Consider the following 21,850-nt stretch of genomic DNA (forward strand, 5'->3'; position numbering starts at 1 on the left):
TTACTCTTTTAGGTAATTTTTCAGATAAGTTAGGTCTGTTTGTTCAGGATAATTATAAAATGTCTTATAAACCACCAGCAGATTCTTTCCATCTTTGCTAAATGTTGTTTTATGTGGTTATATTTTAATCTATGTAAATATATGTCCATTTATTTACTTTACTTGACTTTACTGACATTAAATTGTTTTTTTATTGCACTCTAGAACAGTGGCTTTGCTTTTCAGCATGTCTTGACAGTCTGTACCATTCAATGACAATTGACAAAACATGATATCATGAGACATGTGTACAATAGGACTGTGTAAGAATGAATAATTTTTGTCCAACTGGTGGAAAAGGGAAAATGCAGCACACAAGCAAAGGGTTTGACATACCAAATTTTTTATTTATTATCATTTAAAAGAAATAAGTAAATGATAATGTAATAAAGAAGTTATCATTTTAAGAGTGCACATACTTTAGAATTTCCAGTTTCCACTCACTTCAAATTTCCAAATAAAGTCTTCCATTCAGAACATAATACACTCTGTTTTCATCCATTTATAGTCACAGTAATTTCTACTCCTTCAGCTTGATTTTCTTCATCAGTAAGTAAATTCAAAGTGGTTCAATGGACTTACCACAGCAAGTTATGACACCACCTTGATTTTATTTCAAACTAAGGCAATTAAATGTAAGTTTCTGACCTTATACTTATGGATATTTGGCCTCTGCCAGATTTTCCTATATTTTAGAGTCAAACTGAAAGCAGGGGCCTGCCCAAGATCATCAAGGTTTACCAAACACTCCTAAAGAACTCAGCATCACAGAGAACATTTGCCGTTATCCGAGTTATCATAATTAATAATTCCTCTTTGATGACATCTGGGGTCTTTCCCATTGAGGTTGGCTGTTTGGCATGGAAAAATGAATCTCTATGCTGCTGGGTTCACTCTCAGAAAAACATAACATCTTTCAATGATTCTGTCACACAGCATAACTACAATACACACAGACGCATTCTTGTATGTTGACAGACAGCATATTTAGTCAAAAAGTTTTGCTGCCGTGGCCTTGCCGTCGTATTTGGAGCCCTTCCCATCAAACTCTGATGGCAAGATTTCGATATCAAACTCCTTGAAATAGTTCTCCAGCTCATCGCCATGGACAAACACCTTCAAACACAGAAAGTCAGAATCACCCTATATTCCACCCAAAATTTATCACAATGATATCTACTCAGAAGCATTAAAGGGGTCAAGACATGTCTTATTTTATTTTAATATATTCCTTGAGGTTCACCTATAATTGTAGTAAAGTTTTTAGCACAAAAAACAGTCAATTATTTATAAAACATGATCATTTTCCTCCCTCATTCTGGCCCTCTCTCAGAAACGCCCGGTTTTGGTGCTGCTTCTCCTTTAAGTCTTGACAGTAAGACTGTTAATCATCCCACTGTTATGATTGGCTCTCTGCTCTTGACTGACCTGCTCTCTCTACTTGACATCTCACCACTACTGGGCGAGGCTACGGAAGTGATAAGGTAAAGTAGGTGTTGATGTGTTGTTGTGGAGGTGGTCAGATGCAAATGTCTACCACAGTGTAACATCACAATGAATGAGTCATTTTGGCAGCTTGGTTTCAACAAATGCTCTTTTTGCAGTGAGAAGGAAGTTTTGAGTTCTGAAACTTACAGTATGTTTTTATAGAACAACAAACTCTTACATTGAAAGGATCAAGGAAAATGTCATTCATGACATGACCGCTTTAAGGCTGTATTAATGTGTTGAAAAGGACATACTCTTTGTAGTATTATATTCCTTTCCCTAATATCCATTTATAATGAAATGATAAATTAGGTTCTTGAAGCAAAAACAGTAGGGATTTAGTATTACTTGACCATTTTCCACCCTTCTGTACCTTTAAGACTTGTATATGTAATAGTTGTGATGTCATAACCATGAGGTTTCCATATTGGGTGAGGTGAGAAAAATTCTGTTTTCCATGATAAGTCCCTTTTAATCCTATGCACTCACCCTTTCCAGCAGTTTGCCCTTCATCAGGGGTTTGACCACATTGTAAGTGGTGGTGAAGTACCAGGGTTGGTGGATAAAGTGCACTGCTTTGAAACGTGCTGGGAAGGAGTCCTGCCCAAGCAGAAATTTAAACAAGGGTTCAGCATGTGGAAAGATGGACATATACTGTATGTGAAAGTTGATCAGTTTACTAATTTGTAGAATATGTGTAGAATGTGTGTTAAAAGAGAGCTATTTTACTGTAAGATATTCACCTGCAGCATGTCCACCATTTTCTTCAGCTCTGTGGGCTTGATGCCAGAGGCCTGCTGCATGGTGAAGCCCTTGAAGTTCTCGATGATGCAAAACCCGTTAATCTGAGTCTCCTCATTTTCCAATAGCTTCTCCAGGATCACACAATAAGCTCTGAGGATCTGGAGCAAACATAGATTGGATCACTTTCACTATATCATTCGGGCTATTTTAGCTGAGACGCATTGAGAAAGTGGTGGCTAGTGCAAGCATAACTAAATCTCAGTTAAGAGTCCCCTTTTCATTGAAAATGTGTTTCAAACCAGTTTTCAGAAACTGTGAGAAAAAGAAACTTCAATCAGGAACATCAGCACTACCAAAAACATACCTCATCAAAGGTGATCTCCTCATAGTCCCAGTTCTCAATGTTGAACAGCAGCACCACACGGCCATATTTGTCTCTGCTCGACAGGATTCCTGGGTATCCTGCCTCAATGGTGCTGCGTACTGCCTCTGGGGTCAGGTTTTCAAATAGCTCAGGGTAGTCCCGCCTGAAGCGCACATAACCTTAGAGAAAACAAAAGGCACAATAATGATTGTTTTAGGGTGAACAGCAATTTGGCCTCCTTACCAGGGGTTTGTAAGATACTAATCTTTGTAGGAACAATTTGAATTTCTAAATACATTTGAACTGAAACTGAATTGGTGAATTTGATGGAGATGGAGATTCACAGAGCTTCTCAGCAAATATTGTAATAATGATAACCCTTCTGCAAAGCTCTATGAGGCCCATATTAGTTGCTTACCCTTCATGAGTTCATAGGCTCTGTTGACATCATATTTCCTGGCTCGAATGAACCTCACCAGCACTGTATCTGGTTTTTCCCCAAAGGTGTCCTGGACACCTTTGGCAACGTCATCTCCAGAGTCTGCCTTCTCTTTCATAATACCCCTGAGTTCCTTTACAGCTTCCACACGCTTCTCATCAGTCTCATTCAGCTCATCTTTAGCCTACAGTGACATCATAATGAGATCCTACATCAGTATTAATGAGTACTAATGTTACTTTTGTTCTTAAAGCAATGGTGTTAGTGAGTTTGTTGTCATTCTTGAAGTGTAGAGATTTATTTCTATTTAATATAATATAAAATTATTATATAGCTAATATACTAACATAATATAAAAATCTCATGCAAAACTTGCCACCAAGATGCTAGTTATGAGTGGTTGCCAGTCCTAGGACATTGCTATGTGGTTGCTAAGGTGTTTAACGTGTTGCTATGTAGTTGCTAGGGGTTCTGTGTGCTTGCAGGGAGGTTGGTTTCTGGCCAAGTCACAAGCGTTCACCACCAAATGAATGTAAGTCTATTCGATTTTTGCCAACTGTGTCTTATCGTCCAGCAGACAAAAACTGTATCCAACCGCTTACCACACTTTTCCTTAATAAGCCGCAAGATTTGAGGTATCATTCATTCATCATACGTGAAGTTCAATACTTAGGGTTAGGAATTTGTTCAAATCCCTGACCACGTATGCGCAACAGTAGTGACGATTGCCTAACAAGTGCCACTATTGAGCAGCTGTAGTGATTTCATATTTAGACAGTTAAATGTGCACTCAGTTATTTTGTCCCCTTTAAAAATTTTACTCCTAAAGAAATGAATTGGAATTTCGAAATATGTGTATAAAATCATGACCACTCACATGAGTAACCTTATAAAAACTGTTTTATTCTGGGGCAGGTACGCCCTCATGGGGGCTGCCATTTTAGAATCACATGACCAGCTAAAAAATATTTGCTTAATTTCAGCAACCATCTTGTTATTGGACAATTTCACTCTTGGGTTAAATTAATTATGGCTGATTGTGAATAGTGAATTTCTACAATGGCATCGGTAACTGAAAACTATTGATTTTGAATGATGCTGCATCCACACCACTAGGTGTCACTGTAAGTCCAAGATGACATGAGCAAAAAACATGAGTGCACCTTTAAAACATGCAGTATTCACTATCAGTGTCTGTTTTTTAAATATAAAATGTTTTTGGCACACCTTCTGCACCGTGTGATCAGGTAGCTGGGCACAGGGTCCAAACAAAGGCCCGTGATCTTTGACTGTGAGATGCTCCAGTTTAGCTCTGAGGGCCTGTTCCTCCTCAGACACCATTCGGAATGTTCCACTCTATGGACAGTTGTGGAGAAAGACTCTTCAGCATGCAGGATCACTGACATGAAAACATCCTAATCTTAAACTTGAGGCAACACTTGGTTTAGGAGCCCTAATCAATGGAAGCTAGTGTGGACCAATGCTAAGCTCCCTCACATGAATTGTGTAAAGCCTGGTGAAACCCAGTCTGAGATTGGAGATAAGCCGCTAATGCTAGTTGCTCTATCCCTCTTCTAAAAGCTGCCTTGTTCTAAAAACATTTGTTCACAAACTCATTCTACAAATGAGTAGAAGGTTTGGAGGAACTTGGGTACAAGTCGGGTGAGATCACATGTTGGGTGACATGACAAGGTCTTAATACTGGTGAATACAATGTTTTGCTGTTATAAATTTCGATTCTCTTTCACTCTCTTTTTCAAAACTTCTCTCGAATATCATGGGTCAGTCAAAAGCACATGCAACACTGAATGCATCTTATAAAGACATGAAAATGCACTTACAACAACAGCCATTGCTTCGGATGTTTAGTACAACGTTCTGTGGATAGAAAGATATTTATTTATCACAAGTGGAATCCTTCAAAGACCTACAATAAAACGCTTTGTCTGATATAAAGGGATGACATTTTTGCTAAACCATGGGAAACCACAGGCTGACCAAACCAGGAAATGTGTAAAATGTCTATTAACCAATTATATACTGTATTTTCTGCTATATTGAGCATTGGAGAGAAATTCTCATTAGTTTGATTAACAAACTTTAGAACCAAATATTGCATCTTGCTTTTGTTTAAGTTTAAAGCAGGTTATCTGTGGATGTCATGTGATAAGTCTCATGTGTTGCAAAGTCTCAAGTGTTGATAAAATTCAACCCTAAATTCGAAAACTTGGGTATAATTGCTTTTACTTAAGTATAATTACTTACATATAAATTGTTACAGTAAGTAAAATGAAAATTGTGCAAAAGTTACAACCTGCAGTGATAAGTTCTTTGCACATTTCCGACCACTTTGAAATTAGATTACTTATAATGAATTTATTGAATTGAAAAATAGGTTACAAGGCACACTTATGTTATTAAATAAAACCGTCTTTATTGGATTGGCCTGTAAAAACTATTTAAAAACTGTCAGCGATACAAATGTGGATTGCAAACCCATGAGTATCGGCACTTCTGCCTTCTTCAGGGTACAGGTGTATTTAGTTGAAACTCTGAAAACTCACAGAATTGAGCAGAAATTAGATGATTGTGGCAAGTAAAATGGATGGATATGCAGATGTTGTTATAAGGATGAAAAAGTGAAAAGTTAAAACATTAATTCATCCTTGTTACAATCAACAGCAGTTATTTCAGTGAAGAACAGAGAATTATCCATCATCATCATCACCATCAATATTTTAAAACATTCCAAAACATCAGTATGAGCAACATACTAAATGACATAACCAAACGAATCCTTCCTATATGATTCACTATCCTAGGGTTACATATAAGTTTAACACTTACCTGACACAATGTGGTGTTGCTGAAAGCCACCAAAACTGAGGTGAGCGACTGCAGGCTTTAATAATTTGTAGTGTGACCACTGATGGATTAACATGTCACATGGGATTATGCAGAGCAGATTTTATGTTAATCAGTGAAAAACACTGGGAAAAGGAGGAAAGAGAACATTGACCAATAGCCAGCAGCCAATAGCATAATAGCCCTCATACAGAGGTTACCCTTTTAATCTGGTCAAGGGAATATTCTCTTGCCCTAATCTAAGTCTGAATAATAAAAAGGTAAAAATATAACATCCATATTACAACATTCCACATTACAAAGGGACAGAACTGGAAAGGGTGTGTCAGGCGTGAGGTTCGATGTGAGGGGAAGGTATGCCTTTCCATTGACTAATAAGATTTGACTGGATTCCAGTACCAGTAGCTTGTTACTCAATGTGTTGGCAATGTGAACAGTGTCTGGAAATAAATTCATAACTTGAATAAAATGGCATGTACTCATATGCAAAGATATGAATGTAGGCTTTTCCACTAGAAGTTGATACAAATATTAATTATGGATGTATAGGGCATTTAATATAGCAATTTAATCCAATTTATTTTCTGAATTTAAAGAAATACTCTTGGTTCAATAGAAGTTAAGCTTAATCGACAGCATTTGTGGCATAACGTTGATTGCCACAAAAATTAATTTAAACTTGTCCCTCCTTTTCTTTAAACAAAGTAAAGATATGGGTTGCAGTGATGCACTTACTATGAAAGTGAATGGGGCCAATCCGTTAACGTTAAAATACTCACGGTTTTAAAAGTATAGCCACAAGAAATAAGCAACACGCTCTCTTGTGTGATAAAAACGCTTACTAACCTTTTCTGTGTAATGTTATACCTAATTTCACAACTTTGTTGCCATTACAATGCAATGCTGTGAACCCTAAATCCCTAAAATTACAATTTAAACAAGTTTACAGCTCAAATAATACATGAGTTTTAACAGAACAACTAATGTAAGTGCTTTTATCAAATTATAAGCTTCACATTTCTGCATTTAAGCCCTCCAAAAACTGGCCCCATTCAGTTCTATTGTCTCATAATCTTACTTTTTTTTTTTTTTTTTTTTATACAGAAAAGGAAATTTTTTTTTGTGGTAATCAATATTATGCCACAAATGCTGTTGTCTGAACTTAACTTGTATTGAACATGGAATATTCCTTTAAAACTCTTTAACCTTTTAGATAATAAGGTTTTTTTTGACAGCATGTCAAAATTAAAAATGTGAACTTTAAGTAGAAATTTTATATTTTAGAGTCTGTGACTGAAGTTTCAGTTTTTACTAAACATTTTTCTTAAAAAAAAAAATATAATAATTATTTCAGTGGTGTGAATTATAGTTTTATAGTTATAAACTCAGCAAAAAAAGAAACGTCCTCTCACTTTCAACTGCTTTTATTTTCAGCAAATTTAACGTGTAAATGTTTGTATGAACATAAAAAGATTCAACAACTAAGACATAAACTGAACAAGTTTCACAGACATGTGACTAACAGAAATGGAATAATGTGTCCCTGAACAAAGGGGGGGTCAAAATCAAAAGTAACAGTCAGTATTTGGTGTGGCCACCAGCTGCATTAAGTACTGCAGTGCATCTCCTCCTCATGGACTACGCCAGATTTGCTAGATCTTGCAGTGAGATGCTACCCCATTCTTCCACCAAGGCACTTGCAAGTTCCCAGACATTTCTTGGGGGAATGGCCCTAGCCCTAGCCCTCCAATCCAACAGGTCCCAGACGTGCTCAATGGGATTGAGATCCGGGCTCTTCACTGGCCATGGCAGAACACTGACATTCCTGTCTTGCAGGAAATCATGCACAGACCGAGCAGTATGGCTGGTAGCATTGTCATGCTGGAGGGTCATGTCAGGATGAGCCTACAGGAAGGGTACCACATGAGGTAGGAGGATGTCTTCCCTGTAACTCACAGCATTGAGATTGCCTGCAATAACAACAAGCTCAGTCCGATGATGCTGTGGCACACCGCCCCAGACTATGACGGACCCTCCACCTCCAAATCGATCCCGCTCCAGAGTACAGGCCTCGGTGTAACGCTCATTCCTTTGACGATAAACGTGAGTCTGACCATCACCCCCGGTGAGACAAAACCACGACTCATCAGTGAGGAGCACTTTTTGCCAGTCCTGTCTGGTCCAGCGAAGGTGGGTTTGTGCCCATAGGCGACGTTGTTGCTGGTGATGTCTGGTAAGGACCTGCCTTACAACAGGCCTACAAGCCCCAAGTCCAGCCTGCCTCAGCCTACTGCGGACAGTCCGAGCACTGATGGAGGGATTGTGCGTTCCTGGTGTAACTCAGGCAGTTGTTGTTGCTATCCTGTACCTGTCCCACAGGTGTGATATTCGGATGTACCGATCCTGTGCAGGTGTTGTTACACGTGGTCTGCCACTGCGAGGACGATCAGCTGTCCTTCCTGTCTCCCTGTAGCGCTGTCATAGGCGTCTCACTGTACAGACATTGCAATTTATTGCCCTGGCCACATCTGCAGTCTTCATACCTCCATGCAGCATGTCTAAAGCACGTTCACGTAGATGAGCAGGGACCCTGGGCATCTTTCTTTTGGTGTTTTTCAGAGTCAGTAGAAAGGTCTCTTTAGTGTCCTAAGTTTTTATAACTGTGACCTTAATTGCCTACCCTTTGTAAGCTGTTAAGTGTTTTAACGACCGTTCCACAGGTGCATGTTCATTAATTGTTTATGGTTCACTGAACAAGCATGGAAAACATTGTTTAAACCCTTTACAATAAAGATCTGTAAAGTTATTTGGATTTTTACAAGATTATCTTTAAAATACAGTGTCCGAATAAGGGACGTTTCTTTTTTTGCTGAGTTTATTATAGTAGAAATATTCAAACTAGTCTCTCAGTTAATTTAATCATAAAACTGAATGGATAATAATTATAAAAGAATGAGCATAATGCTATTTTAGAGTACAGATTGCAGTGTGTCAACTTTCCAGACCTATTTGGTCAACTGCCTATGTACAATACTGCACTGCAAAGACAACACACAGTAACTTCACATTTTGTCAAAATTAAGTTATGACTGAAATCGGGATCTGTCCTGTGACAGACGGGTTTGGCTCAAATATGCTTAGATTCAGATAAAACAGTGTGAGACTGTTTTATAATCCACATTTGTCTGGACAATCAAAACATTTTGACGCCAATTTTTTGTTTCAGTGTTGCAATAGCAACTGTGTTTTTGATTTGTAGGGCAAAATAATTATGTAGAGATGGGTCTGGCCTCAAGTTAACCAACACAAGTTTTAGCTGCTGGTAGCCAGTGGCTTTGCATCCAGTTGCCAAGAATGCTCATCATACTTCTTTGCTGCACACTTTTATGTCACCACGTTTTCACTTCTTCTCAATGACCAATGGAGTGGCCATAATCCCATAAAGCAGGATTTAGCCTTGTTATGCAGGGGTCTGAGTAACTAAGATTGTAGTACAATACCCGTCTCTGTGCTCCCAGAGCCACTCAGCATCTAGTTTCTGTTAGGACTCTTGTTGCAGACAGCTCAAACAATGACATTAGCCCCATTTCAGAGATTCAGCTAATATAGATACAGGACAATTAAGCCGATGCAGATGGCCCAGAACGCAGCAGTGCATCTGGTCTTCAGTCAACCAAAGTTCACGTCATCCTGCTCTTGATTTGAGAGCTGGCTACTGGCTACCTGTAGCTGCCAATATCAAATTCAAGGCTTTGACTCTGGCCTTCAGGACAGGCAATGGAACAGCACCCTCTCACTTCAACTCACTCCTCCAAGTCTATGTCCCCACTCGCTCTCTGCGGTCAATGAATGAGCAGCGCTTGGTGGTCCCACCACAGGGCACGTTTCGCAGTCATTCACTTTCTCCGTTCCTCTGTGATGGAATGAGCTTCCAACCTCCACCTGACCGACTGAAACCACCTCTACAGTCAAGAAACAGCTGAAAACATACACTCACCAAGCAATTTATTAGGACCACCTGTACACCTACTTATTCATATGATTATCTAATCAGCCAATCATGTGGGAGCAGTGCAATGTATAAAATCATGCAGATACGGGTCAGAAGCTTCAGTTAAAGTTAACATCAACCATCAGAATGGGGAAAAAATTTGATCTCAGCGATTTCGACCGTGGCATGATTGTTGGTGCCAGACGGGCTGGTTTGAGTTAGTGTTGTCAAAAGTACTGGTACTACGGTAACAAGTCGATACTAAAATAAAAAAGATGTAATGGTACCAGTGTTTCTGCAGTACCGAGCACCGACTCTTATCCGGTACCAGCGCGCAGTATGACTGACACATGACTGCTTGGGAGTGTGATTCTGCAGACATTGCTGACTTTTGAATTAAAAATTGTTCCACAACTGTAAGTCACTTTAGATAAAAGAGTCTGCTAAATGATTAAATGTAAATAAAATGTATAATCTTTAAAATACTAGGCAGTAATGTATCCTCTAAATATTATGTTTGAGTGACAAACAGGAATTTAAAGACCAATAAACTCGCAAAGAGAAATATTTGAAAGGAAATATGAACAATACCCTCAAAACACTACTGAATGCATAATCCTAACAGGTTTTAGTTGACATCACAAGCCAGGGATGTGTGCTCACGTATACAAGGAATGTTTTTTGGTGATAGGAGAAACAAGCAAGTGCACTCAGAACATTACAGTGAGTCTACAAGGTAGGGGTATGTACAGTTATTGAATTAAATATGAGTGAATTTACACATGTACATGACATTTATATACATTACTGCACTATTATGTGCTATGAATAAGGATGAGATATGCTAATTAATCATTGTGTTTCCATAATTTTTATTTAGACAAAGTAACCAAACTTTACATGAAACCATAAATTTCTTGGATGGAAGCATTTTCAGTACAACAATGTGAGTAGTTGGTGCCATTATCCGCAACTTGCCAAAAAGATGTGTCATTGAAATTAACATTATACCTCGGTAACTTTGATCATAAAAATTAATCTCACAAATGGAGTTATTCCCTTAAATACAGTCACTGTGTAGATTCAATTTAAAGCTAACAAGACAATTCTTAAGCTGTATTATTTATAACTGTTAATTTTAAAATCCATTAATAAACATTATCAACTTGTACAAAATCTAAGTTTTTAGTTATTTGTGTAATGACCACAATCACAGAAGAGTACTTCAAATAAGCCTTTCATGTGCAACATTTCAGTTCTACAACTGAAATTACTGGAGCAGAATTTTCCCTGTATTCCAGAATAAAGACCAAAGTAATTTGGCCATAATGAATGTTAACATGTTAAGTGTCAAGTTTTCTGTTTAAATAATATATTAAACAGAACATCAGGTTTAAATAACACTAAACAATAGACATTTACTATCCTTGAGGTTGACGGCATCATAATCCTAGTTCTTGGTTTTATGGGCTGCAATCCATCATACTTTCTGGCCAATACTGGTCCTGCATGTAGTGCTCCAGGGAGTTGTTGGGGTCTGAGGTATGGTCTGTGATTGACTCTCTGGCCAGGAAGTCCTTTTCCCACTGGTCCTCTACCAGCTTGTACAGGTCCAGGGCAGCACGAGCATCTTGTACAGAGCAGTGACCCAACCTGCCAACCTAAACAAGAAATATCCAGTATGTACACTAAGCAGCAGTAAAGACAAACTACCAATACACACTAAGCTTAATGTTTTAACTTAATCATATAAGACTAGGGCTGGGCGATATGTAAAAAATATTTTATCGATAATCACCTTAAAAATATCATGATATCCGATTACAGTCAACCCCCCTTCTGAATATTTTTGCTTTATTGATTTTGCTTTAAAAAATAAAATGATTTTACTGAAACACGAAAAAGAAATTTCTAAATTCAAATTGCACTTTTAATGAAACGAAAAAGCAATTAAAATAACGAAATGATCAAAAGATCTTATACAGTGCTGTGCAAAAATATTTGCCCCATCCTGATTTCTTTTGTTTCTGTTTGTTTTTCAGCAGCATGAAGTTGGCTAAAAGGTCTCACCAAGTAGCACACTATGCCAAGGTCGAAAGAAATTCCAGAAATTATGAGGAAAAAGGTGAAATACATCTGTCTGGGAAGGGTTACAAAGCTATTTCAAAGGCTAGGACTCCAAAGAACCACAGTGAGAGCCATTATCTCCAAACTTGGCACAGTAGTGAACCTTCCCAGAAGTGGCCGACCTTCCAAAATTCCTCCAAGAGCACAGCAACAACTCATCCAGGAAGTCACAAAAAAGCCAAGGACAACATCCATGGAACTGCAGGCCTCTCTCACATCAATAAAGGTCACTGTTCATGACTCCACTATCAGAAAGACACTGGCCAGAAATGCCATCCATAGAAGAGTGGTGAGGCAAAAACCACTGCTAACCCAGAAGAACATTAAGGCTCATCTGAATTTTGCCAAAACACACCTTGATGATCCTCAAACCTTTTAGGAGAATGTTCTGTGGACTGTTGAGTTGAAAGTGGAACTGTTTGGAACACAGGTGTCCTGTTACATCTGGCGTAAATCAAACACAGAATTCCACAAAAAGAACATCATACCTATGGTCAAGCATGGTGGTGTTAGTGTGATGGTGTGGTGGTGCTTTGCTGCTTCAGGGCCAGGGCGACATTCAATAACTGAGGGAATCATGAATTATGCTCTCTACCAGAAAATCCTAAAGGAGAACGTCCGGTCATCAAAAGCATAGGAGTAAGTCTACCTCTGAATGGCTCAAAAAAAGCTACATTAAAGTTTTGGAGTGTCCAAGTCAAAGTCCTGACTTGAACCCGATTGAGATGCTATGGCAAGAACTTAAATGGGCAGTTCATGCTCGAAAACCCTCCAAAACCCTAAAGCAGTTCTGCAAAGAAGAGTGGGCCAAAATTCCACCACAGCGTTGTGAAGGACTGATCTCCAGTTATCAGAAGCATTTGGTTGCAGCTGTTGCTGCTAAAGGTGGCACAACCAGCTATTAAATTTAAGGGGGCAGTTAGTTTTTCACATAGGTGATATAGGTGTTGGATACCTTTTTTCCTTCAATAATATATATATATATATATATATATATATATATATTTGAAAACTATATTTTATTTACTCAGGTTGCCTTTGTTTTATGGTATATCTTGTTTGAAGATCTAAAACAATTTAGTATGAAAAACACAAAAATAGAAGAGATCAGGCAAATACTTTGTCACAGCACTGTATAACCACCTCCCCAAACAGTTACCGTCTCCAACGGCCCCATTTGCCATCACGGAAGTATCAGTCATTGACAACAGGTGGAAAATTACTACCGATCGATCAGCAACCGATCAAAATCGGCCGATATTCCTCTTAAATCCATGATCGGCGATCGCGCCTAGATTTAGGGCCTATCTTTTTTGCAGCATGCAAGGAATAACACATACACTGCTCCTTTAATGAATGAGCGCTTGCTAAGCCCTTGAAGCATGACAGAGTGGCCTAAGGAGGGTGAGTTGTTGGTAATTCGCATTCTCGAATTTAAACTTTCAGAAATGATGCATTTCACATGAATATGCCTTTTTGTTTTTAAAAATGTGTAAGAATTACACATGTATGAATATTAAGTTGCCCATTTTCTAGAGTCATTATGGTAGTTACTCTGACTCATTGCACAGTGAGCAGGAAAAGGATAAAGAGGCTGTTGACGGGTATGAAAACAAATTAAACAATTAAACATGCAAATACAAATCTGAGTACACATGATGTAGCGTGAGTCGTGACAATCAGACGTTGTGTGGAGCGATAGAGACTGTTTGAGCGATCATGAGCACTTTCAGCTTCACTCCCTTCAATATGCTCACTCACGGTGTCAAACATGTGTGCTCTCCGGGTGCTCTCAATATCTCATCATTCACACAACCAAGCACTATTCTGTGAGGTTCCCAATTTAAATCAGATTAATGTTGGCTACAATACCACTAATAACAGATATAACTGTTTAACCTTCAACAATGGCACCGCGTCTTCATGCATTTGCTTAATAATTACCGATTTGTCTTACATGATGCCAAAGACAGTAAACAAATTATAGATATGAATGATTTCTCACTGGAGCAGTTTTAGAGCTTGTAATGGATATATTTTTCTTATTTTTGAAAGTATCTCTTCTGTGTGTGATGCTCTCATGGTTTTAACTGCTTACTAGTATGTCACAATAACCTTTTGATATTGACAACAGAAATATTAATAACGGTTTTCAATACAAATAAATGTTAGCAATTCACAATTAATGTAATTTTAACGTAATTTTGGTAACACTTAATAAAAAGGTTACAATTTTTTTTAACATTAGTTAATGCATTAGGTATCATGAACAATGAACAATATTTTTACAGCATTTATTAATCATAATGTTAGTTAATTAAATTACAATTGTTCATTGTTAGTTTGTTAGTTCATAGTGCATTAACTAATGTAAACTAATACAACTTTTGATTTACAAAATGTAATAGTATGTTGTAACTAACATTAAGTTTATTAGTTTGTTAACTACAGTAATGTTGTTAAATAATGTTAACAAATGGAACGTAAAGTGTTACCGTAATTTTACTGTGTGGGGAATAAACATAACTGCAACATATAACTTGCAAAAGTGTGGCAAAGGGCACTTTAAGAATAAAAAAAAAAAAAAAAAAAACGGTATCGGCCGATCTTAGTGATAAAAAAAAATCATTACAGACCTCAAATTTCCTGATCGGTGCACCACAAATTACTAATAGCCTACAAATTAAGAACTAAAGTCCTACCAACCCTGGAGTCGCGAATTCGCATCCAGGGCGTGCTGAGTGACTCCAGCCAGGTCTCCTAAGCAACCAAATTGGCCCGGTTGCTAGGGAGGGTAGAGTCACATGGGGTAACCTCCTCGTGGTCGCAATAATGTGGTTCTCACTCTCGGTGGGGTGTGTGGCGAGTTGTACGTGGATGCCGCGGAGAATAGTGTGAAGACTCCACACGCGCTACGGCTCCGCGGTAATGCGCTCAACAAGCCACATGATAAGACGCGCAGATTGACGGTCTCAGACACTGAGGCTACTGAGATTCGTCCTCCGCCACCCAGATTGAGGCGAGTCACTACACCACCACAACTGAAGTCAATTATAAATTTAAAGATGATAATAATAATAGTAATAAATAAGCCTAATAAATTCCATTGTGTTCCCAAAATAATGCTGCCAAATGTGTGTTCTTATCGAATTTTGTGTTTGTATTGCGTTTTGGTAATACAATTTCTGCCTAAAGAAAAGAAATAGAACTAAATTTTATGTTCAAGGTGAACATGTCTTGTATTATGTTATGATTTAATAACTTTCATCTTTGTTTCTTTAATACAAAGATATACATTACTGAACCTGCAGAGTTGCGTTCACAATGCATGTCAACCGTGAACTGTTCCATGGAAATAAAGCAAACTAAACCCACAACACCTCGAGATGATCGGAGATCATTTGGAAACATTCTCATAGACGACATTATTCTTGCAAACAGTTTTCAGACAAATGAAATGGAGGAAAAAAAAAAAAGAGTGATAACTCTTTACCTGCATGTGTTCCACGAGGCAGGCTTGCGCTGCACGCCTCTGAACAAACAGCGAATCAGACACGAGTATTGACGGCTTTTCTTTTATCTGTTCTAAAAAATATAATAAAGTGCATTTCTTCAAGCGCGTCTTTGTGTCTAACAGAATTTCTTGTCAAGTGTCACTCCGAAACATCTTACTGGTCGCCCACCTGTTGTGGTTTGATGAGCAAAATTACCCGGGCATGAAACACCTGCATTTGGATGAGGAGCTTGCGAACCGGATTCAGCCTCGTCGCATTTGGTGGGTGCTAGTTTCACACCCTGGGCTAGGGTTGCTCCGATACCAAAATTCTGGCTTTGGTATGATACCAGCCCTGGTACCTCGATATCGATACTAACTCGATACTAAGGCAACAAATTTAAAAAAAAGAGAAAGAAAAAAAACTGATGAAATCACACAGAAAATTACTTAACTAAAAGAACTGCATAATGTGTTATAGATACAATTTATTTTTCCTTTTCTAGATTCCATGTTAAATAGTTTAATTAAATGTTATGATCACATTGAGTTTAATCACATACATACTGTACAGCTTTAATCAAATGAAAATAATTATTTTCAACAATATAGTGCCAATAATAATATTTCAACAATTATAATATATATATTATTTCTGGTAACAAACAAAAAAGATGCACAACAGAGCTTTACAGTTTTAATGACAACATTAAATGAAAACAATCTGATTCCCTGAGGCAAAAGTCTGCCATGGCTGAATCACAACATGCTGATTTTTAGTACACCTGCTTTTGTGATATTGCTTGCAGATAATAATAACCATTTAATATTATATTATTGTTATGATTATTATTGCGACTACTTTGAAAATTGCACTTTTATATAGTAGTAATATTTTTGTCGTAATGTCTTCAATTTCACGCATCTGGTTGAATAGAGCTCTTATTTCAGCGGGACTTTTATTTTGTAGGAACTTTGAAGTTCTTCCTGTTTGTGAAGAGTTCTTTATATCAAGCTTCCTGCTACTCGCGAGCTGATATTTCCAAGCTGCAATGGTGAAAATGGTCATTTAAAAGTTCACAGCCGATTATACACTAAACACACTGCTCTGCAGATGGATACTATTGGACACAATGCATGAAAATCAAGCATTTGTAGTGTGTGTTGCGTTTGTGTGCACACCTGCTTGTGTGTGTATGTGTGAAGATGACAGAGCCTCTCATTCATTCTGTGGCACACATGTGACTGTATATTATTTCATTACATGATATCCTTCTGATGTATGATGATCACACTTGGCCATATTGAGACTTTTTTTATTATTATTTTCGAATGGTCTTTGATTTCATCTCAAAACTCTCTCTCATTACATTACATTTTGCTAATGGCAGCATACTTTAATATGGTACCTAAATTAACAACAAGATGATATCATACCATTTAAATTTTTTTGGTATTGCGATATTTCGTTAGTATACTGCGCATCCCTACTCTGGGCTACCGTTTAATATATATGGCTACATCATGGATCCATGGATTTGCCATTTCCCGATATCGTCGATAATTGCCTGTCAATGAGTGTCGCAATCTGCATCGGGAAATCTGTAAGATATCATCAATATCCGATTACACAGTCCTATTGCCCAGCCCTATATAACACGGAACATAGGGGGAAAGAAAAGAATAAAGAAAAGAAATTCTTAAAAAAAACAAAACAAAAAAACATTTGCCCTTAGTAGCAACAGAATAATCTTTTATTATTGTTTCTAAAAACAAAATATGCAAACAAGTGTTTTAAAACGATAAAACGAAAAAGAAAAAAAAGTGGACCCCTTTAGATGCAAGACAGTGTGTGAAAATTTTTCTTTTATTTTAAATATCAATATTTTGACACTGAGCAGGTTTACATGCACACCAATTTACGTCAATTACTCTCTAAAATCAACTTATTTAAAAAACTAAATCGGACAAAGCAAGAAATCCGCATTTACATGTAATTTGAAAAAATAATATTATTCTCTGCTTTTGATGTTAAACTGGGAAGAGGGATGTGCGTACATTGGATAAGCCGGTAAGAACAGGGGTTAAGGTGTTTACATGCCACACGAAATCGGCGTAATGGGCATAAAGCTACCCGTGACGATCAATTTATTCTTACGCCGTTTATGACCATACACTACTAAAGGAACGCCATTTATTGTGTTTACATGACTACACATGTTGTCGGCTTAAGCATAATGTGAAAAAACGTGCATGTAAATGTGCTCATTTTTATGAAAAGGCACATTTTGTTCAGGTCATTTGATATAACCCTGAGAAGTAAAAATCTTTATTTGTAAAAAACATTTAATATGAAATATGTTTTTGAAATGAGTTGCGTACACATGTATACAGTCATTAAATCATTTTCAAACCAACACAGACAAAAAGATTACTTTGCTTTAAAAGATTTCTCATTTCGATCACCATGGACAACCTTCATTGTAAATGACCAAAAAATTAGTTCATATGTTGCACCATCTTACCTGTATGGTCCTATTGAGTAGTTTCCAAGCTAGTTTCTTCAAAGAGATGTTGCACCGATCAGAAGCGACGTACAACTCTCGTAGCCAGCTACAGGTGCAGGTATCCCTGACCATGTGTTCAGGGACAGAGAGGTCCAGAACAAAGAAGTCATTATTTAAGGCATGACCAATAATAACCTTCCCTTTGAGTATGTCGATAATCTATAGGGGACAAAAGCACATTGTGTTATTTAGGAAATATTCTTACAAATACAGTCAGTGAAAAAGTTAGGTGGTGATCTAAGCACACATCGTCGCTAAGGCAACAGCAGTGTGCCATGTGACAAAATTACCTCTTATGAAAACTTGACTGGCAGATTGGTCTTTGCTTCTCTAAGGTTAACAGAACATAAACAAGTTTGTATCCCCTCACCTCATTCTGAGCATCCTCAAAGGGCACTGCTTGTCCTAAATGATGTTTCCTAATGCCACTCCATCTTGTGCGGTAGTCTGTAACCGGCTGCTGAGGTAAGATATATTTATCATAAATAACACCACCATAATAATTTACAATGCTACAGCGTGCCACTTCACTATACTGGCCGCCAGGTCCAGTGCCAACCATTTCACAGTCCAGAGCTACTAGCTTCGAGTGGCTGATTCCCACACATGGAGAACTCCTGCCACTAGTGGGAGGACTGGTCTCGGATGAAAAGCCACTGTCCACCTCCCAGCTGTCACTGACCAATAATGCCAACTCAGCTTCACCCGTCCATGCCTCTGGGGTTACTTTGGGCCTTTTGATTTGCACATGATTTGTCTGTTCCAATGTATCATTACTAGGTTTAATCAATTCTGTCCTGTTTTCCAAAAGCTTGTTTGACTTTCTCTTCGTTCCTCTTCTCTGGTCACATGACATTTCATGGAATTCCATGGTGCAATCTTTCATTTTGATCTTTTCCCTCCTTCTGCGTCCATTGGTTTGATGAGAAATAGTTGTTGTTTGTTTGTTTGGGGCCGGAAATATATTCTGGTCCACACTATGGCTGGTGAGGTGTTTCCAGGTTGAAGTAGACATTGTCACCTTTCTTTACATCTGTCAATTAGGAGCGTACAATTTGTCAGCAATTGTTAAATATGGTTAAATGAAATAAAAAAAAAAAAATAAAGTGATAAGCCTCTGTAAAAGAGTCACATATATAATATAAAAAGCAAGTATTCACAGAATCAATTAAAAAGGAATGAGATAGCAAAGCTAGCAAATTAGCTAATAAGCCACAGCAATACTGACAATATAATCGATTACACAGAATTCGTCAAAAGCGAGTCTGAACTGGCATCTTGAGGTTTGACAATTATGTAATTATTTATATCAATGTTATATGTCATTATAGTCGTGACTGATTATTTAACAAAGTCACTAAGCATTGGCTAGTCACATTTGGCCATGAAACAAGCACTTAGTTCGCCAGCTTTCATGTTTTTCCCAGATATAATTTGTATACAACACCTAAATTACATAGTAAATTATTATAAAAATCTGGTATGTATTGTCAAAACGTCATAATAATTTCATAATTTTGCAGAATAGCACTTACCTCTGTGTACACGTGGACCCGGCGAGCAGCACAGGCTGTGAGAAGAACATGCCGAGACAGACACAAATCCCATAATTTGATTGGTCGACCCGTTTAGGCGGTATCAAATTCTGATTGGTCAAAACAAACGCAAGACACGTCCTTAAAGACACAGAGCAGCACCTATCGTCTAAGGCTAGCGTTTGTTTAGCTTTTGTTTGAAAAGTTCTGATTTCCCTGTATCGATTTATTTATTTACATTTATATACAGAAAGATTTCAGCGGCTGAATTTCACCAGGGAGCTCTGGATTCATATATTTTTTTTAAATCCATACTCATCTAGTTGGAGAAATTGCAAAAGGCAATGGAGCAACTTAGGATATAAACACTTTACTATTCACTAACATAGTTGAGATAAATTACCTTTATATTTGAGAGCAAAACGCAACTTTAGGCTGATTCTGCTTTCGTAGACCAGTCTCAATGAATATAATTTTATTTATTATAAATTTAAAGGAATATTCTGAGTTCAATCAAATAGTATTTAGCAGAGACGCGCCACTTCTATTTAAATGAATGGGAGAATGAAATTTGAAAGCCCAACCAAGAACGGTCAACGGATGTAGAAAGATAGTCCCGCCTTACAGGTAAAAGGGCCAATCACATTTTAGATACAGACGTCGCCTGTCAATCAACTCGCTAACGCGCATGCGCATTAGCAATACAAGCCGGGAAAATTGTGTTGTAGCGTAATACGAGGTAAAGAAGCACAGTTTATGATTCCAGTATTATTAAATGTTGATTTGATCGTAATCTTGACCAACCGTTTTTGAGATTTCGGTCTTTCCCCATTCAAGTAGATAGGAGCTGCACTGGCATGACTGGAAATAGCCTCCCGGGGGCGTTTCAAAGATGGCCGACAGTGGACTGACTTGCTAGAAAAACTTTGGTTCAATACAAGTTAAGCTCAATTGACAGCATTTGTGATACAATGTTGATAACCACACTTGACTAACTTAAAAATAATAATAATAATAATAATAAAAAAATCTTACAATGGAAGTGAATGGCGCCAATTTTTTGAGGGTTTAAATGCAGAAATGGGACGCTCATAATTTTCTTAAAGCACTACATTAATTCTACTGTTTAAACTCATGTATTATTTGAGCTATAAAGTTGTTTAAATTGTCATTTTTACAGTCATTTTAGGGTTTACGGTGTTACATCATCATGGAAACAAAGCTGTATAATTGGATATAACTTCACAGAAATAAGGTTACGAAATGATTTTATCACACTAAAATCGCGTTAACATGCAAATTGCTATACTTCTAAAACAGTATTTTAACGTTTACTGATTGGCCCCATTTAGTTCAATTGTAAGTGCCTCACTGTAACTTGTCCCTTGTTTTTTTTTTTTAAGAAAACATGGGACAAGTCAAAATTATTGTTTGTGGTAATCAACAATATGCCACAAATGCTGTCGACTGAGCTGAACTTGTACTTACTCTGGAATATTCCTTTAATCTATTAGAATATTTAAGTATGTGATGGTTTGTACAAATTGAAAACTACCGTATTTTATTACGTCCACGCTCTTGGTTGTACTAACGTTTTGTCGTCTGCACAAAGAACTCATATCTAAAATATTCAGTGATCATGCCGATAATAAATACAATAAACTTTCCTTTGAAAAGGATTTGCTTTGCTCTTTGCAGCCTTTTATAAATGTGCTTGTCAACAGCTTTGTCAGTTTCATCATCAGAGGGAACAGTCTGAGCTGACTGAAGGTGAAAAACTTTGACACTAAGTTAAAGATAATTTTGAAGTTATGGCTGCGAGTGTTACACATAATATGAAATTTTATTGACATTATAAATCTCCCAAATAAATGTTGCAAACAAGCTGACAATTTGCTTTATGTTGTTATTCTTATTTCTTATTGCTTAAGAGTTTGTGAACTGTCACCTGTAATATGGAGGATTCACAACTATCATCACTTGAGCTGAGGCCTTAATGGTTGTTGGCTTTCTTTAAATCTATTTGTGCTAAAGATCCTCTTATGTTGCTGCTTTCTTGGCTAAATTGGATTGGGTGCATCATACCTTGGAGGATTGATTTCTTGTGATTGGTTTTAACTCAGTAGTAAAGTAGATAAACTCTAGATAAAAAAACAACAGTTAAACTATTTCCCATTTTTGCTCTCCTAAGAGCTGCC

General features: G+C 37.4%; 2 protein-coding genes across 2 annotated transcripts; both read right to left on the minus strand.

The window, feature by feature from the left end:
• Window positions 1–196: 196 nt before the first annotated feature.
• Window positions 197–6,008, minus strand: LOC127437811 (retinaldehyde-binding protein 1-like). The gene is made up of 8 exons (XM_051693000.1): window positions 5,922–6,008; window positions 4,916–4,952; window positions 4,302–4,430; window positions 3,054–3,258; window positions 2,636–2,814; window positions 2,271–2,429; window positions 2,017–2,127; window positions 197–1,155 (listed from the first exon to the last, which is right to left on the minus strand). Exons 2-8 carry the CDS (start codon window positions 4,925–4,927, stop codon window positions 1,027–1,029), a joined length of 924 nt encoding a protein of 307 aa, XP_051548960.1. The 5' UTR covers window positions 4,928–4,952; window positions 5,922–6,008; the 3' UTR covers window positions 197–1,026.
• Window positions 6,009–10,782: 4,774 nt separating this feature from the next.
• Window positions 10,783–20,183, minus strand: isg20 (interferon stimulated exonuclease gene). Its single transcript, XM_051692826.1, has 4 exons — window positions 19,653–20,183; window positions 18,488–19,150; window positions 18,076–18,276; window positions 10,783–11,591 (listed from the first exon to the last, which is right to left on the minus strand). The coding sequence occupies exons 2-4, from the start codon at window positions 19,130–19,132 to the stop codon at window positions 11,394–11,396; spliced, it is 1,044 nt and encodes a 347-aa protein (XP_051548786.1). The 5' UTR covers window positions 19,133–19,150; window positions 19,653–20,183; the 3' UTR covers window positions 10,783–11,393.
• Window positions 20,184–21,850: the final 1,667 nt, after the last annotated feature.

This window comes from Myxocyprinus asiaticus, chromosome 48 (assembly GCF_019703515.2).
Source record: "Myxocyprinus asiaticus isolate MX2 ecotype Aquarium Trade chromosome 48, UBuf_Myxa_2, whole genome shotgun sequence".
In the NCBI taxonomy this organism is placed as follows: domain Eukaryota; kingdom Metazoa; phylum Chordata; class Actinopteri; order Cypriniformes; family Catostomidae; genus Myxocyprinus; species Myxocyprinus asiaticus.